General features: G+C 50.6%; 1 protein-coding gene across 2 annotated transcripts in view; it reads right to left on the bottom strand.

Annotated features, from left to right (window-relative positions):
* Rab6b (RAB6B, member RAS oncogene family) overlaps positions 1-19,268 on the bottom strand; it is a 69,016-nt gene that overhangs the window by 17,614 nt on the left and 32,134 nt on the right. For both annotated transcript variants that reach the window (NM_001108775.3, XM_087562864.1), the window contains 4 exon segments: positions 2,528-2,621; positions 3,869-3,980; positions 5,270-5,375; positions 5,567-5,620. In NM_001108775.3, the coding sequence (NP_001102245.2) occupies positions 2,528-2,621; positions 3,869-3,980; positions 5,270-5,375; positions 5,567-5,620 (366 nt within the window).

Raw genomic sequence — 19,268 nt, 5'->3', positions numbered from 1 at the left:
AGGCAGGCTGGCCCACAAGCAGTCAGCAGGGGTTAAGAGAGTGACTGCAAGGGACCTGCCTTAGTGCAGAAACAATCTTGGCCACAGAGAGCAGGCCCGTCAGCAGGCTTCTGTCCATCACTCTGACATGGGGACGAGGTGTTGAAAACCAGTTTCTGGCCTCATGAAAGATAAATGACTCTCCCCAGGGACACCAAGGCAGCCAGATCCTGGGAGCCAGGGCCACAGCCACAGTGAGGAATATGAAAATTTGTGTGGATGTGGGGGTGTGTGTGTGCACTAAGTGTGGTGTGCATGATTTTGTTTGTAGAGTGGGTATAAAAGTTAAGTGTGTGTCAGGGTGCATATGTGTGTGTGTGTGGGTGTTATTGTAAATGTTATGTTTCTGTGTGTATACAAGAAAACGAGTGTGGGAGGAGCAAGCACGTGCAGTGTGGGTCCACGTGTAAGTCTACCTAAGAGTTGCAGGCCTAAGAGTGTGCACGAGAACAGGAGACATCAGGGGTACCTAACTGGTGGATGCTGGCAGAGGTAACATCTTGAACGTAACAAGTACAGGTAGGAGCTGGGAGCACAGAAGATTCTGAGCTGGGCTGGATGTCTAGGTCTCTCCCAAGTTAATAAGTTAAAACCAAACTGCTGGCCAGGCAGTGGTGCTCTATACCTCTAATACCAGCACTTTGTGAGTTCGAGGTCAGCCTGGTCTAGAGAGTAAGTTCCAGGACAGCCAGGGCTACACAGAGAAATTGTGTTACAAAACACCAAAAACCAAACTAACCAAATGAACAACAAAAACAAAAAAATCAACTAAACAAAAACAACAACAACAAAACAAGAACAAAAAAATCCCTAACTCCCAGCAAAGCAGTGTAAGGAGGTGTTGCCTTACGGAGCCCCCCCGACCCCTGACTGGGACTAACGCCTTTACAGAGAAGCTGAGGGAGCCTTCAAGTTCCTTTAATGTGAGGACACAACTGGAAGGTGCCAAATACGAGGGAACAGAGTCTGAAAGACACTGAACCTTCCAGCACCTTCACCTTGGATTCCTCAGCCTTCGGAGCAGGGAGAAATGGTTTTCCGTTATCTCGGGGCTACACAGCCTGCAGTAATTTGTGATAGCAGCTCAAACTGGCCAGATTTAACTCCTGCTCGAACCCTTGCTCAGATTCTAGATCATTCCAGGACAGGGGAAAGGACCAGTCTCTCCTTGGCCCAGCAGATTGTAGATGCCTCTGCTCTGTGGATGCCTGATAGTGTCCATGGCTTCCACTTCCCAGGATGTCATGGGACCCAAAGAGCAGCAGCCCTACCCCCCACTTCTTTTCCTCCTCCCTAAGACACCATTAGGGGTGGCTAGGTTCACATCTGATATGGAGGCCAAGAATGGAGCTGAGGGTCCCTCCAATTGGGCACTGGGTTCTGGAAGCCGTGGGGTCTCCCTGATGTGGCCACAGGGCCCCTCCTACTTTGTCCCTTCTAGCTCCTTTGTCAACCTTAATTTCAGTATTGTCAACATGAAGCGAACCATCACCATCTCCCGAAAGTCAAGTGGTGTGGAGGTTTGCCTGGTGTTCCTGGGAAATCTAGGGCCACAGCAGATACTGCATCAGGCCACGCTCCTTTCTTACGGTCCCTTCCTGGGCTATGGGCACTCTGCTCCGATCAGTCCTGCCTATGATGTCCTTCCTCCTTGCCACCACCCTCCTCCTGCTCCAAGACATGGGTTCTTCACCTTGCTTGAGCCACGGACTCCTTTCACAGTCTGCCGAAGCCGGTGAGCTCATTTCCAGATGCAGTCAAGTTATAGGGATTGTGAAGGAAACGGTTTGCTTCTGAATGAAACTTCTCAAATATTTAAGGATCATACAATCTGAGCCACGTAGACATCTGTGTTTCCTTACAAACACTCTAAACAGGATTAGAGGTGGTCTAGGAGGATGCAGCTAACGCTGAGGCTGGCTGTGTACGCACATCACTGAGGACGAGGCAGCAGTTACAGTATGCGTGGGACTTTCTGAAGCCCAGGTTGGCTGAGCTGCTAAGCTCTGCCCATGAACTACTCTGGCTCTGTGGATCCTAGCCACACCTCGTCTCGCTCCTGTGATTCCTGACTGCCAAGGGAGCCTCTCTGCTCCACTTCTGAGTTACCCTCCGTGGCTCTGGGTTCTTGTCAAGTACAAGACATAAACCCAACATGTCGGTCAGATTCAACACCCTTGCATTTGCATCTGAAGTGAAGTGAGATGTTCCTCATGTTGGACCTTCATTCGAAGATGCTGCTCCTGGGACCCACACCTGATGACGGCTGTGGACACTAGTGACCGACAGGGTCTGCACGGCTCCCAAGCTGAGTGCCCGTCCCCCTTGCCACCTGCTCTATCAGTGCTGGAAGCCAGCGCCCTCCCCCACTGCCCAGAGCTCTAGGTTTATGCGCTGGTTGCCTGCCCCATCCTAGTCACCAGCCACTGAGAGCAGGGAAGACCCCCGAGAGGGCTTCCAGACCTGAGCAGGGCAGGCCTGTCCTCACCTGCTTCACGTTGTAGCCGGTCTTCGCGCTGGTCTCGATGAACATGACACTCAGTTCTTTGGCCCGCTGTTCCCCTTCCTCGATGGTTATCTGCCTGGAAATGAAGGGGAGAGGGAAATCAGGTGGCAGAGAGGCGACCCCTGGCAGAAGCGGAGGACGCAGCCTGAGATAAAGGACTGTGTGGAAGACGGAAGGAGCCTGCCAGGCCAGTCAGTCAGCCTTGGGCAGCTTCCTGCCCAGGGGTCCCTGCCAGGGAGGTGCCTGCCAAAGTCTATCTAGTAAGAGGGTGGTATCTGGGCACAGAGGACCCCATGTGTTTTCCATATTTTCCCACAGCTTCCAAACTAGGGAGCAAGGCTACCCCCCACCTTCTAAGGCAGGGTCACATGTAGCCCAGGCTGGCCTTGCATTTGTGTTGTAAGGAAGAGTAACACTGAACTTCTGATCCTCCTGTGTGCACTTGCCTACAACAAGGGCGGTAGACATATGCCACCAAGCCTGGTTGTATGAGTGCTGGGGACGGAGCCCGGGGCTTCATGCTTGGAAAGGACAGTGCTCTAGAGCTGAGCCACAGTACCCATGGCTTTCTCAGTAGTGGTTAGAACAGGATCTGCTGGACACATGCAGCCTTTACTGGAGTGAATCCTTAGGTCCCCTCTCCTAATGCAAACACCAAAATTAAGAGTAGCTTGCCTAGGCCCATACTGTTCTGCCGAGGAGACCGTTTTCCTCCCCTCTGGGCAGGGTGCTAACTCAGACTGTTTCTCAAACAGTGGGGATGCTGCAAGATGCCACACGTGCTTTATTAGAAGCCGTGACACGTGGCTTTTCTATCCAAGTTAGCACAGGGTTGCAAGAGTGGATACGTGTGTAAAGGACACCTTAGTGGGTGGGGGTTGGAGGACAGCTAGGGAGAAACCTTTTCCAAAAACACTCCACGCCTAGACACAGCCACAGACCAGGATGCATGGTCTGGGGACGCGGTCTTTGCTCTACTGACATTCTTCAGACACACACCTGAGAACCTGGGTTTCACACCTCACATGTCAATGCCAGGATTTCACAGCGACGGAAGCTGTGTCAGAGGCTACTTTGGGACCATGGTGGGAACACCTATGCAGACAGGCCCCTGCCCTGCCTTTGCTGAACTGAGGAAGACAAAGCTTTCAGAGACGAGAAGCTTGCAGAGTGTGGGGGCTAACCGGCATGTTGGTGTCCCTGTGTGTGGAGGCCAGCCTTGCTGCTCCGGTCATCTCAGACCTGGGCAGGAACAGGCACGGGGGGGGGGGTGGGAAGCAAGGTCCTGCTAGTCACAGCACCTCCACTCGGGTGCGTGCCTACCTCTTGTCAGCCAGATCCGTCTTGTTGCCCACAAGCATGATGATCACGTCACTGCCCCTCTCTGTCCTGACGTCATCAATCCATTTAGAAGTCTGCTGGAAGGAGTTGAGATCTGGAGGCAGAAAGAGGGGACAGGGTGGGAATGAGGGCCCTGGAGGGGTCAGAAGGCTAGCCCAAGTCCTGCCCTGTGATCCTGGAGCTCCTCCAGCACTGCTTAGCCGCCCTAGGGAGAGAAGTCAGAGTACCTCGACAGCTCACAACTTCTGCGCAGAACAGCAGCTCTAGAGGCCACACAAGAATCAGAGCTGATTTGAGACTCACAGCAGAGGGAGGAATGGTAGGCCATGATGGGGCTGGTTGAGCTTTGGACCAGCGAAGGGAGGACGCAGTGTCCCCTAGGAAATAGTGTCCCACCAAAGTGATGCTCAAAGGAGCTGAGGAAGACCAGACTGGCTGGGCAAGAGAATCTGTAACCCTGTAGGGAAGCGTGGAGAGATAAAGCTCCCCCTAGGGGCGCATAAATCCAGAAGCAAATCACCTGTGTTCAGTATCATCTCCCTCAGACACCCAAGCTCAGAACCTAGAGAAGGGGAGGTGGCTGCTCTCCCTAGCCTGTGACACAGGTCCTGTAGGACTCAGCTCCCTCTTCACTAGGAGCTGTAGGGAGTGCTCAGGGAGGAAGTGGACAGAAAGGCAAGGCAGAACTGAGCAGTGAGGCATGCCCCCACCCCATGTGATCTCAGGGTCCTCACAGCACCCTCTGAGTAAAGCCTGGTGCTTCCCAGGCGTCTTCCTCTTTAACACAATTGCTCACCATGAATTAATTTCGTTGCTATAGCAACAAACGCATAACTGTAACTTTGCTACTGATATGAATGGTAATGTAAATACCTGATATGTAGGATATCTGATATGGGATCCCCATGAAAGAGTCATTTGACCATGAAAGAGTGTCAACCCCCAGGTTGAGAATCTTTGCTCTGGATGGTTTGGGGGTAGCTGGGCTCTACATAAGGCCTGTCCCCAACCTCTGGATCCCCACTGAGTCTGGGCCATCCTTTCAAAAACCATGTATACAAGAGGGGCTGCCTATAGGGATGCGTAGGGAGAGCTGGCACACACGTCAGCCAGGGTCAGGGAGGGCACAGAGAGCTAACCTTGGAACATCTGCCATTGCCCCCACCCCAGGAGGACTGTGGCCCGAGAATGACTGACGGTGCCTTATGCAGTCCTATCTGTCACAAGAGTTTGAAGGACAGTAATGAATCCACAATGGTCCAAGATAATGCCCTACCCCACACCGAGCGCATGCCTGTATACACACACACACACACACAGGTCTGGTCAGGGTCACACTGGGGAACAAGAGCCCTCCCCCTTCCAACACAGACCCCTACTTACTAGTGATGTCGTACACCACCACAGCCACCGTGGAGTCCCGGATGTAGCTGGGAATCAGGCTGCGGAACCTCTCTTGCCCAGCGGTGTCCCAGAGCTGCAGTCGAACCTACAGGGCCCGCCCGAACAGAGGCATCAGCAGAGTGGTCGAGGGGGTTGGAGGCCCAGACCCCACAATGCTGGCACTGCCAGCTCCATCCTGGTCTTGGCAGGGACTCCGGAGCGCGCCTAAGTGAGGTCTCTAGCAGACAAGCCCAACAACGCCCTCCCTGTCCTTCCGTTCCAAGACCAGGAACTCACCGTACGGTCTTCCAAGTACATGGTTTTTGACAAGAAGTCAATCCCGATGGTTGCCTGTTAAAAAACAAACAAACAAACAAAAAAAAAACAGCACAGAGAAGTCAACACAAAAAGGAATCACACAGGCTGGAGAGATGGCTCAGTGGTTAAGAGCACCCGACTGCTCTTCCAGAGGTCCTGAGTTCAAATCCCAGCAACCACATGGTGGCTCACAACCATCTGTAAAGTGATCCGATGCCCTCTTCTGGTGTGTCTGAAGACAGCTACAGTGTACTTATATATAATGAAAGAATAAATCTTTAAAAAAAAAAAAAAAAGGAATCACACCAAGGAGCCCAAAGGCCAGGGATCCCAGGAATGGCATAGACAGCTGAGGGGACACTCAAGCCAAATCCCTCCACCGAGGAAGGAGCCTGAGCAAACTAAGGGTGAGAGATCAGGTTTTCGTTTGTTTTCAGAGAAGGATGTTCTACACAGAGGGAGAGAAAATGCCTCAAGAAGGGGGAGAGAGCATGGGGCACCGGAAGAAGGTCTTACCTGCCTCCAGCATCCCCTGAGCTCCCACAGACTCTGCCTTGGACTTAAGTTCGACATTGTCCTTGGGGAGGCAGGGTTGGGGGTGGGACTTGCCTCTGCATGGGAACAGGGAGCAGTGTGCCCTGCCTTGGGTGGGGTACTGTGGAGCACCCATAATGCCTTAGTACAAAACCCAACGAGCTCTCATGCTGCCGAGTCAAGGGATGCCATCCACACCCCTGTGCCACCTGGGGCCTCTTCTGTCCTGGTAGGCAACTCTGCCTCGCTGGTCCTTACCTGCACCCCATGTCTGTAAGCAGGGGCCAAGAAACTGTCAGTGTGAAATAGAGCAAACACCACTAAGTAATAATGAAGCCCCAGACACAGCTAGGCATCCAGGGCACGGCTCCAGCCGTGTGCTCCGCCCTGTGCCTAGAATCATCTTGTAATACAGAAAAGTTGGCAGGAACCTTTGCTCAGTGAAAGGGGCTCAGTAGAAAACATTGTGTGTGGTGGGATCCCAACTCGATCAACTGAAATAGATAGATGGGTTCATCTTTTCTCAGACACAGATGAAGAAAATCTGCCGTATGCTGGTATCTGAATGAACAACTGTACCATGGGCTCTGTCCACTCCCTCTAGTATGTATCTTTTATTTTCTAAAATAAACTGTTAATATTTATGAACTCAGAAGGAAAAAAATCTTTGAGAGAGCATGTGTCTTAGTTAGGGTTTTACTGCTATGAAGAGACACCATGACCAAAGCAAGTCTTATAAAGGACAATATCTAACTGGGCTGGCTTACAGGTTCAGAGGTTCCGTCCATTATCATCAGAGTGGGAGCATGGCAGCATCCAGGCAGGCATGGTGCAGGCAGAGCCGAGAGTTCTACATCTTTATCTGAAGGCTCCTAGTGGAAGACTGGCTTCCAGGCAGCTAGGATGAGGGTTTTAAAACTCACACCCATGGTGACACACCCACTCCAACAGGGCCACACCTTCTATAGCGCCACTCCCAGGGCCAAGCACATACACACCATTACACCATGCATGATGGCATGTTAGTACCAGCACTACTGAGGGAGAGAAAGGCCAACCTGAGCTCTATATTTAAAAAAAAAAAATCCTTGAAAGAAAAAGTTCAAAATGTTTCATCATGTGACGAACTGTAGTGGACACAAAAGACACACCAAGGGAAGACTTCAGTGCGAATACAGAGATCTCTGTCAACTCGACTTAAAATCACCTCGGAGACACAGCTTTGGGCTGTCTGTGAGGGCATGTCCAGGGAAGCTTAGCTGAGCGGGGAGAGCCAACCTGAATGTGAGCAGTACCACACATGGGCTGGGGTCCCAGACTGAACGAAAAGTACAAACTGAGAGCAGACACCTAGCACCTCTCCCCTTCCCCTCCCTTTCCCCCTTCCTTTCCCCTTCCTCTTTCTCTCCTTCCCCTTTCCTTCCCCTCCCTTTCCCCCTTTCCTTCCCCTCCCTTTCCCCCTTCCTTTCCCCTTCCCCTTTCTCTCTTTCCCCTTTCCTTCCCCTCCCTTTCTCCAAGGTTTTTGTCCACTTAATATGAACTAGAGTCACCTGGGAAGAGGGACTCTCAACTTGTTCCGTCTGTTTAGACTGTCCTGTGGACATGTCTGTGGAGATATTTTCTTGATTAATGGCTGCTGTGGGAAGGCCTGCCCACCGTGGGTTATGTCACTGCTGGGCATGTGGTTCTAGATGCTATAAGAAAGCAGGCTGAGCAAGCCATGAGGAGCAAGTCAGTCAGCAGTGTTCCTCCACGGCCTCTGCTTTCTTTTGGCTTCCTGCCTGACTTCCCTCAGGGATGGAATGGGACGTACAAGTATAAGCTGAATAAACCCTCCCTCACCAAGTTGGCCCTGGCTGGTGTTTTTATCACAGCAACAAAAAGCAAACTAGAATCAATCCTCTCCTTCCAGACTGTGGCGATAGTGTAACCAGCAGTCTGGTGCCTCTTATCTTTACCATGACAATTGATCCTAAGCTCTTCTCAAACTGACCCAAAAGAAATCTGCCCTTCCTTCCTTAAATTGCTGCTTCCCGGGGATTTGGTCATGGTGATTCAAAAAGTGCCAAATGCCAGCTCACTCTTGAATGACTGCACAACTCCACAAAACAAGAGCAACAAGCACACCGCAGACACACACACACACACACACACACACACACACACACACACACACCCCATTCCAGTTGTCAGTTGGGATTGCGGGAAGGAAAAGACGAGGCTGGGGTATGTCTCATGACTTTGCCAGTTTGTTCAGAGCTGGGAGAATCCGTGTTGAAATCCTGGCATTACTAGCCCAGATATGCAGTGTCCTGCCCACCACAGCCATGAGAACTAAATCTAAAACTGACAAGTGCTTGCAGACCAGGCCTCATTTCCAAGCGACCACACGTTTTCATTCATCAGTGAGTGGACTGACAACTCCGTGTCTATTCAGAACCTTAAGGAATGTGCCAAGCAGGCAGAAATGTCAACTTCTCTATGTGCCACAGGATCCTTGAAGGCACCATACTCCTTCTTTAGTGACCCCTGAACCAAGATCAGATGCCTGGGCTCAGGATCAGAGGCAGAGGCTGCCAGCATCCCTGGCTGCAGGGTGGCTAAGTTCCGATCAAAGGAGAGGAAGGTGATGACCATCTGGAATGAGTCCTTCCTGGGTTCGTCTCCCCTAAGCTGCCCCCTTCCCCACTGCTTGGAATACAGACTGCTGGGGCGGGCAATAGTGGTTCATCCAGCTGAAGACCACAGGGCAGGAAGACTGTTCAACAGAGCCTGACGCCCTGACTGTGAAGTTACCTCGGCAGCACTATTCGTTTGTACGAGAGAGACTTCACTTTCTATTTTGTTCAAGCCACTTCCGTCAACATAGCGTAACTAACCTCGATCAACAGAGTGAAAGACCATGGAAAATCGTATTCCCTAAGGTCAGCAGCTGGGTGGTGACAGGGATGTTACTGATAATAACTGAAACGGCAGTAATCCTTTTCCCTCTGTTGTGTGCGCATGTAAGACACTTTGCTGCCACGGAGCAGAGACAGGCCATTAGATAATATGACAAGGAATTGTGCCACTGGATCAAGCTGCAGCAATGCTCAGCCCGGTGACTTACATCATCAACAACGCTCACTGAGCCACAGACTGTATCTCTAATAAGCCTCATAACAATGGATGAACAAAGAGATGGCAATGAACCAACGCTGAGAGGGACCAACTTCCTCTCCCAAAAACTGTCTCCTACCTCTATCTGGTCATAAAGCTTCTACCTAAGAGCCATCCCTAATTGCGTAGCTGTCGCTCTCTAAGACCTGTTCTGGCCACTCGTTCAAATCTGAATCTGAAACATCCCTTAGGTTCAATGTTTTGAATGTTTGCTGCTCTCCAGCTAGCAGTGTTAACTTGGAGAGCGGTGGAACCTTTCTCTATGGGATCTGCCTGGTGGAAGCAGTTGGGTGGGGGTGGGCTTTGAAGGTTACACAAAGCCTTTATCCTCGATCTTTCCTGACCTGCCTCATAGTACGATGTGCCTCTGTACGTGCTGATACTGCTGGACAGACTGAGGTCCTTTGAAAAATCATGAGCCAACAAGTGTCTTTCTTTCTTCAAGTTGTTTCTCTAAAGTGAGGAACAGAGAGTTGGTCCCGGCAATGTGGCAACATTCAGATAGCTAATCTTACCAGGTGGTTTATAAGCCTTTGAAACTGGCTTGTGAGAGGAATTCGCAACAGTTTAACGATGTGGACTCTGAGGCTCTAGACACACTGTTCTGGTGAGAACCTGGAGGATCAGAACACTGACAATGACATGAACAACGAAGACCCTACCCACATGGTCTCGGGGAGGAACAAGGACTCCACTGGTCACTGGACTCTAGAGGTCACTTGAGTCTGCCAAACAATTTATTTACATTCTACCCATGACCTGAAATTTTGAGTGAGGTGGACTTCAAAGGTAATAGAGAAAATGCAAAGCAACCCAGCAGTCGGCCTGGTCTGGTTCTGGGTGGTTATGTTTAGCTACATTTACAGTGAGGCTTGGGACAAAATGAGGAGAATTTTCAAGATGTGTGTGATGGTTTGTATATGCGTGGCCCAGGGAGGGGCACTGTTGGGAGTTGTGGGCCTTGTCCTGGCTGCTTGGGGGCTAGAATTCTGCTAGCAGCCTTTAGAGGAAGATGTAGAACTCTCAGCTCCTCCTGCACCGTGCCTGCCTGGATGCTGCCATGCTCTTGCCTTGATACTGGACTGAACCTCTGAACCTGTAAACCAGCCCTAAGGAAATGTTGTCTTTATAAGACTTGCCTTGGTCCTGGTGTCTCTTCACAGCAGGAAAGCCCCAACTAAGACAACGTGGGATTTGGCCCTGAAAGGAAGGTGAAGGTGCTTAAGGCTGTGGATAAGAGAAGTGGGGTCAGGGCAGGCTACTGATCTTATGTCATCACTGTCATTAAGAAGATGGACACCTGGCACCGGGGCAACAGAGCAGGTGAGCTGAGACTCTGTCCCCATCCTAGGGTCTCCAGGGCAGAAAACAGAAGACTGATCAATTAAAATCCTTCCCTTCAAAAGGAGACTGTATTTTGAAGAGTCACAGGGTGCTCTGATGGAAAGGGGCCACCTAAGGAGATGGTTTTCTAGGTTCTGGTTCAGCTACTCAGGTACTCAGAAGCTGAGGCAGCCATAATCGAAGGGGTCCCCACTGTCGGCACTTTGGACTTATCTATCTGGTGCTATTTTTCAGGTGTGCAGAATGGAAATTATGGGGTCACAGAGACTTGCACCAAGATTTTTAAGGAACACCCGTGTGTGAGAGACCAAGCGATATGCCCCAGATTCTAAACATGGGGCAGAAGGCTCACTGTTTTCTCTGCTGGCTGCTGATCCTACTTTTGTGTAATTCTGAGCCCAGTCTACGTTACAGGGGATCCCAGACTGTTCTGAGCACCAGTGGAGACTTTGACTTAGACTATTGGTCAGTGTTGAGACTGTGAGGGCTTCTTGAAGTTGGAATAAACACATCTTTAGCTTTTAAGATGGCCATAAGCCTTTGGCAACCAGGAGGGAACGTTATGGTTTGACTCTGAGTGTCTCTCACAGGCTTAGGTTTTGACTGTTCTGCAGCTGGTGGTATTACTTGGAGAGAGTTTGGAACCTTCGTGAAGCAAGACCTAGCTGGCGGAAACAGGATACTCAGGGTGGGTGCTTGGCATGTACCCTAGGTTATACCTGGTTCTTGCTCTCCCTGTTTCAGGGTCCACTGTGATTTGAGGAGCCTCCACCACAAGCTGGCACTGCTGCGAACCCTGCTGTACCTTCCCTGCCATGAACTCTTCTGAAACCGTGAGCCAAAATAAGTCTTTCTTCCTGTTAAGTTGTTTCTGTCAGGCAACTTAGTCACAACAACATAGAAATCATAATTTACCAACCATGCATATTGTTCCACAGCTCCACACAGCACAGGCTGGTTATCACCTCTAGCTGTCTGTGCTAGCTGTCTGTGTCTGTCTGTCTGATTGGATAAGGCTATTCTGATTTACAGAAAAAAAGTCAAGAAACAACAAGGTACAAGAGACCACAAGCTGGTGAACAATAGCCGCATTACAGTCTCTGGGGGAAGCAAAGAGAGCTGGGCATTTAAACTCCCTGCCCACAAAATAAAAACATGTAGGGATTCTTAGCACGTAGCTTGCTCATCATGGGCTTCAGATTCACCTGGGTAGAACATCAAGATTCCTGAGCCCACTCAGGTAGATATAAGCACAGGCTCTGAGTGTCAGAATTACAGACAAGTTCTCAGATCAGTGCTCAGTGAAGTGTGCAGACAAACTGCTCTATGCTGTGATCCGGGTCTGAGGAGGTTGTGGTGTCCAGGGCCACAGACTGTTAACAAGGTGGGGAGGGGGAAGAGAGGGGAGATGGAGATGACACCAGTGGATGAGTTGTTATGCACAGTGAAGAAAACAGGCTCGCTCAGAACCAAGGTCCACCACACAGGCTGGATAGCAGAGCTGGGCTCTGAATCCAGCTCTCTCTGATGTCAAAGTCTCTGCTTCAGGCTGTTGAGCTCCTCCTGTTCTACAAGTCCATTTCCAAAGCTGTCACCGTGTTTCCCTGGAGTCAAATCCTATCTGGCTCCCTACTGTCAGAAAGCAGTAAGCATTGGCCATGAGAGCTCTGCAGAGCCCTCTTAAGAGAGAGTTCGTTTGCATTTTAGTAGACATAAATAAAATGAGCCCTCAAAGGAGGAAGGGAAAGGGCTTGAGAGACTTGGCTGGGTCTCCATGACCAGAACGTAGCTTTAGCTCCTGGGTACCATCTACTTCCCAGACACCAGTCACAGCAGCTGGCCCCACACCACTGCCAGCTGGAGCCTGTCTCTCCCAAGAAGGCCAGATTTTCAGAGGTGGTCATGGTCTTCCCTGGGCGGCTTCTTTGTGGCAGATGGTATAAATAATTAACAGTCAAGCCACTCCACTTCACTCTTGAGTGCCTACTGTGTGTTTTTAAAAATAAATCCCTGGTCCTTGTCTCTAAGGAGCTTCCGACTGGTGGAGGAGCCGCACACAGAAACTGTCACTCACGGCAAATGGGAGAGGAAGAGTCAGTGTGGAAAAGCTGAGGCCCAGAGCAGCAGGCCTTGCTTGCTTGGTGTCTTATGGAAACGTGGAGTGGATATGGAAGTCCTCAGGGCAAAGGCCCTTCCAGTAGGCAGAGGCCGGGGAATAGTGGGAGATAGGAGATTTGGGAAGAAGCATTTCAGAGGAATGAGGGAGACTCTGGTTCTCATCATATGAGGTCATCTAACCCTCTTGATGGTTAATGCTATTAACTCTGAACCACTAGAACAAACAGGTGTTGAAGGCATCAAAAAGTGCTGGTAAGGTGCTGGGGAGATGGCTCAGGGGTTAAGAGCACTGGCTGCTCTTCCAAAGGTCCCGAGTTCAAATCCCAGCAACGACATGGTGGCTCACAACCATCTGTAATGGGGTCCGATGCCCTCCAGGGGTGGGGGCGGGGGCAGGGCATGTGGATGATACTCAGGACAGGTCCACTTGGGGAATGTCAAGAGACATAGAAAGGCTGTATGCATGGCTGAGGCAAGGTCTTAACAACCAGAGTAGTTGGTATGTGTGGGAACGTACACTCACTTGTGAGGTGACAAACCAGAGGTTCAGACAAGACATGTGACTTTTCCAAGATGTCATAGTGAGTCAGCATGGAGACAAGGACCACCCTGCCCCTTCTCTGCTGCTAGGACACGAGCTTTGCATGAGGACATAAAGGTGGCCTTTGTGCGCTGAGGGGTAGCTAAGTTTGCTGAGTTGATTAGTATATACTCTTGGATCACTGCAACCAATACTCGATAGAAACAAGCACTGAAGAACGGGACGACTTTCTTCTAGCTTGCAGTTCCCCAGAGTTCAGTCCACAGCTGTTTGGCCCCACCTGCTTGGGAAGGATACCTGGCAGCAGCAAAATGTGGCCAAAGCTCGTCACATCACAGCGGCCCGGGAAGAGGGGAGTAACACAGGGAGCATGGTCTTCCAAGGCCCACCCCCAAAGATAGAGCCCCATCTCTTAAAAATGGCACAGCCTCTTAAAATAGTGCCACAGGCTGGGGAATCAGCATTCAAAACATACGCCCATGGCAGATGATTCAAATCCAAAAACAAAAAGTTAGATTGAGAAACACCTAGATTAATACTTCACATCTCCATCTGTCTGTCTGTCTGTCCGTGTCTGTCCGTGTGTGTGTGTGTGTGTGTGTGTGTGTGTGTGTGTGTGTGTGTGTGTGTGTAATGGCATTCCCAGAGACAATTAGCTCATGAGAGCTCTGGCCTGACCAATGAAGCAATCCTTTGATGGGTTCATAAGAAGATGATGTTTTGGGGACATAGTAAAGTATAAGAGATGGGGGCTAATTGGAGGAAGTAAGTCACTAATATGTCCTTACACAGACACTATCTCTGCTTTTTGGGCACAATGATGTGAACTGCTTTGCTCTGCTCTGTGCTCTCTACTACGATTGACTAACATCTCTGAAATCACACGCCCAAATCGACACTTTCTACATTAGGGTGTTTCTGTTGGGTGATTGGTGATAACCTGTGGTAAAGCAGCTAAGATAGGATGATCCTTTGGAGCAGATTACAGGAAGGTAGCCATGACCACACCACACAAACTAGTGAAAACGGACAGTACATGACCATCACTCATGCTGCCCAAGTGGAGAGCCACAAAGCTAGATCCAGACTGGTGGTCGTTCCCACAGGGCATGAGCTGGGATGACCAGAGCATGGCACGTGGAGCTCCAGGGGCTCCTGGGCTCTGTCTGAGAGTGTTGTTTAACTGCTATTCAGGCTCAGACCTGTGTCAACTCCGACGACGGAGACCACAGACCTCAGATGTTTATCTACACAGTACAATATGGTGCTGGCAGGAAGCGAGGTGGGTAGGCAGGCATCACACTTTAGAGGTTGGTGAGTCAGAAGCACGGATCGCCATGTGAGGAGTCTCTGCGTCGCTGTTCACTACCAGCCAGTCTACCTGCCAAACCACTTTGTGTACATGTCTGTAGGCTGGCCCCAGGTAGCCCTAGACACTGGTGACTTTTCTGTTGCTGCGACAGAACACCTGACAGAAAGAACTGAAGGGAGGAAGGTTCTATTCGGATGGCTTAGGGGTGGTGGGACCAGCACATGGCGGGTGGCAGTGTGAGGCTGTTTTTACCGAGCCAGGCCATGAACGTAATCCACCGCAGTGCTGCCTTCCCCACAGAGACACACTTCCTCCACTAGAACTTCCCCAAACATCCCTACCTGCTGGTGACCAAGCACACAAGCCTGTGGGTGAGGTGGGCTAGTTTGTGTGGTAACAACATCTGATCGTAACACAAACCTGAAAGTTCTTGCAGTTACAAGAACCACGCACGCACTTTCCTCCTGGCCACCAGGAACCTTGGGATCAAATGTTGAGCCCCGGGTGGTGTTTCCGCATACTTAACCCAGCGCCCCAGCTCCTGAAGCTAGTTTTTTCTCCTTTGCATCTGCAGTCTGGTCATGAAGGAAGCTCCTGCTTCGGTTGAACGTTGGAGGAAGGGGGACGCCAGGTAACAAGAACAAACAACTATTCAGTTAGGCCCAGGAATCCTTGGTCGTTCTTCTTAACCAGCTTCCTCTCAAGGGTCAACACAGGTCACACAGGAGAGTTGTGTATTGGTGGATATGTATTTGAGTGTGTGTGTGTGTGTGTGTGGATACGTGATAATGGGAACACACTCAAGTTTACACTGTATTTGTACAAAGGCCTGAATGGGTACATTCGATTGGTATGAGTTAGGGGTGGGGGCACTCCTGCTCTGAAGGAAAAGCCAGAATTTCTGATATGCACATAGCCCAGTACTGCCCTGAGGCCAAGGTGATGAGGAACCCTCACAGGGTCTTTGGAAAGGGAGGACACTCAGGCTGTGCCTATCAGGGGCACTCAGGGCAGGCTAGCGCTGGCCCCTGAGAGGCTAGCATGCTATCAGCAGTGGGTCATGTGTCCAGTGGGCATCGGTGGGATTTTCTTTGTTGCTATTTGTATGTATGTATGTATGTATGTATGTATGTATGTATGTATGTATTTATGTATGTATGCATGCATACATGCATTTCTGTCTTGAGAAAGGATCTACTGTCTCCCCAGCTCCCAAGTTGGCCTTTAAATTGTTGCCGAGGATGGCTTTGAGCTTCTTATGCTCATATTTCTACCTCCCGAGTGCTGGGATCACAGGTTCCCCGTACTGAAGAGCCAAGGTTTGATGCATACTAGACTCCACCAGTTGAACTAAGGAGTCTGATTAGCTTCCCTAGCCATCAATCCCCTCACCTCTCCAATGAAGATTCCAGAGTTCCCTGTAAGGGCTGTTAGCCCAAATGAGTTAGGCTCTGTAAAGGCACTTCGTTCTGTTATATGCTGCGCCGACAAAAATGGGCAACTGTTAACAAGGAACCAGTTGACCCAGGCTGTCCAGGCAAAGGAGCACAGCCAAGCCCGGGAGACTGCCCCACTGTCTGTCTGGTTATGCAGTATGGCCTCAGAGTCTGCCCAGGATTAATAGAAACAGGGAGCAAGTAAGTACCCTGGGGAGAGGGCTCCTCTCCCTGGCTCTGGTGGCACATTAAAGACTCTGTTAGTCCTGCACTGGAGACAGGAACTGCCACACTCCCCACCCTCTGGGAACCTTTGCTGTCCTATATCAACATCCCAAGGGTCTGGCATTCCAGGGGCTTCAGCAAAGGCGGAGCTCCAGGAAGGTGGAGCTGAGAGAATGCCCCTCCTCCACTGTGCCAAGGAGTCATGGCCAAGGCAGCTTCTCTGTTCTTTGTTTTGTCTTATGAGGTATGAAACAAATCATTTCTGATGGTAGCTGCTGCACCGGGGATGAGATATCAAGAAACACTAACAACAGGCATGTGCTCGGGGAGTCCCGTCAGTCTAGAAGCCCCATGATCCCCTCACACAGCTGTGCCTACTCTGCCTGTGTTTCGTGATGCCTCCTCTGAAGGAGACTGTGGTAGTCTATTGTGATACGTGGCCCCGAACCTGGCAATGCTAATTTATTCCTTTGCGCTGGCAAACAGCGCTGCCTGTGAAAAATGGCAGCCACTTTATTTTACACATGCAAAGAATATTAACAAGCACGATTTCCTCCCACCGTTTATCTTCCTCGGAGTGCGGTGTTAAACAGTATCAACAGGGGTTTCAGTGGTGGTGTGCTCCACGCATCCCCAGTCTGCACAGAACTTCCACCAGCACACCGGAGCAAGACGACGTCCCTGTGGCACTTGTCGAAATCTTCTCAGCCCTCTGCATTTATTACGAAATATAAATCCGCATCCGCACTCTGACAGGATACAACAATAAAGTCGGCATGGCAATCTGCATAAACCGACGCCCGCATTTACTTCTTCTGGGGAGGAGAATGAAAAGGCAAGAATGTGTGTCTTCTTTTCGCCTTGGCCAGGCCTGAGCCCAGGGCTGGAGAGAAGCATCCTTATACGGCAGAGAGCAGCTGGGCACGATGAGCCCTTGACAATGAATCTGCTGTTCTCTCCGAGCAGCCAACCATCGGACCAAAGTCTCTGGGGGAAAGTTATGCAAATTCACATGCAAATGAGTCTGGTAAACTTAAAGATTCTGCCCTGAAAGTGGCAGCTTTGGAGGGAGGGTCTCACAGCCTCTGGGAAACACATAGGGCCAGGTCACTGCCAGCCAGTTCCAGCTGCTCAGTTAGTGCCCTGGAGGAGTGATGCTGGCTTCCAAGGTCACAGGGCAAGCACCTGGCTTTTCAACTTCACAATCTGTCCGGTGGTTACTTTCCTCCCTATGAAGAATGGCCATTCAATTTGTGATTGTGTGATTGTGTGTGTGTGTGTGTTTAAGGCATGTACCTGTGTATGAGTATGTATATAAACCTAAGTTATTGATTCTGTTCCCCAGAATACTAAGACAGAAATACTTTGCTCCCCGATTCCTGGGTGGTCATGGTGCTCATATCATGAGAAATATCACTGCTGTCAACCAAGTCCTTGCCCAACCACCCTCCCCTCCAGTAGGGGCTGAGCCTGCTGAGCCTGTGAAAAATAGTGTTAGTGATGTGGTCCCTTGGGTGTGTGGTCCAGACAAGCCGGGGATTGATGGCTGCTGGAGCGGGCAGGAGGGCCACCTGGAGAAAAGAGTGGGGCCAAGGGGAGATGAGGAGGATTCGATCCAGCCACAGTGGAAAGAGGAATGAGTGCATGCGGAAGCAGTATTCAGGTATCCGGAAAAGACTGAGGTGTAGGGATCCAGCGTTGTGTGTGCGGATGCTGCATCAATGTGTGCATGTCGGTGTGTACATGTGCCTGAGTGAGTGTATGTGTGTGAGAGATTGTATGTGTGTGTACATGTGTGCGTATCTGCATGTGAGTGTGTGTGTGTGTATATATGTGTATTGAAGCACAGCTTGTCAGGTAAGAGGCCAGGTACTGCTCTGTCAGGGAGAAGTCTCTGCGGCCACAGCAAGAGCACACAGTCAGAAAAAGGCAGGAAGGAAACAGAAATAAAATCCGAGGCTTCAGGCACCATGTGAGGTGACTAAGAGCTTCTCCCAGAGTACAGATGCAAGCTGCATTCACTTCAAGGGCCCAGAGGAGAATCCATACCTGTCCACCCACCACATCTACTCAGATCTCATGAAGAGTGAGGCCAGATGGAAATCTTGAAGCCCTCTAACAAAGCAGATCCGAAGCCACTAGAAGCTGCCAAAGGCAAGGAGAATGCCCGGACCCCCATCCTCCAAAAGAACAGGGCTCTCCTGTATTTGTTTCACCCTCAGGCCTCCAGGAAGGTGAGGACAGAGTAACCTCCTATTGTTTGAAGCTACACAATTTGTGATAATTTGTTACTGCAGCCCCAGGAATGAGTGTGGGAAGCCTTAGGGCAGAACAGACTGCCATGGCTTGAGGATCAGCTGCAGGCAAGAGATCTCAGGAGATCTGAGCTTGCAAGGAAGACCAGAGCTTCCTAGGAGCCCCGCCCAGAGTCTGAAACACTCCTCATCTCACAAGTGTCCTCTGAGAGCACGTGGGCCTCTCCTCGAGGCAGCCCATTGGATCTGTGGAGTTCTAACTAGTATCACGGTGTGAATTACAGGAGGGGCCATGGGCTCCCAGCACTAAGCTCTCATCTCTTCTCAGTTTTGTAAGATGCTAAGGCCTGAGCTGCCAGCTTTGCAGACGGGAAAGAGCCTGAGAGAGGTCGCACTAGGCATTGATTTCCCAACCTCAGCCAGAGGGTGGACTAGAGGACCACACTTCCTATTATCAGGGCTCCTTCACACAGAGGACCCTCCCAGGGCCTACGAGGATTTCCTGGGTGTGTATATATGGGTGGGGGAGGGCACATCAAAAGCCAATTCTTATTACAAGATATGTCCAGATTTTTTTTTCCTAGGTAGAATTTGAAGGTAACCTCTTGTAAGCATTTCTTCTAGGCTCTGCCCAACAGTTACCTAGCAACAGCCAGGTATGAGCCTGGCTTGCTATAAAAAGACTGCCCCCCACCCCCACCCTGGCCTCTCTCCCTCCCCTTTTCTGTCCTCTCCCCCTATCTTTCTCTCTCCCCCC

The sequence above is a fragment of the Rattus norvegicus genome, chromosome 8, assembly GCF_021556685.1.
Source record: "Rattus norvegicus strain SHRSP/BbbUtx chromosome 8, alternate assembly SHRSP_T2T, whole genome shotgun sequence".
Lineage (NCBI taxonomy): Eukaryota > Metazoa > Chordata > Mammalia > Rodentia > Muridae > Rattus > Rattus norvegicus.
Note: the sequence above shows the minus strand (reverse complement) of the source record. Positions and strands in the feature narration are given on the sequence as shown.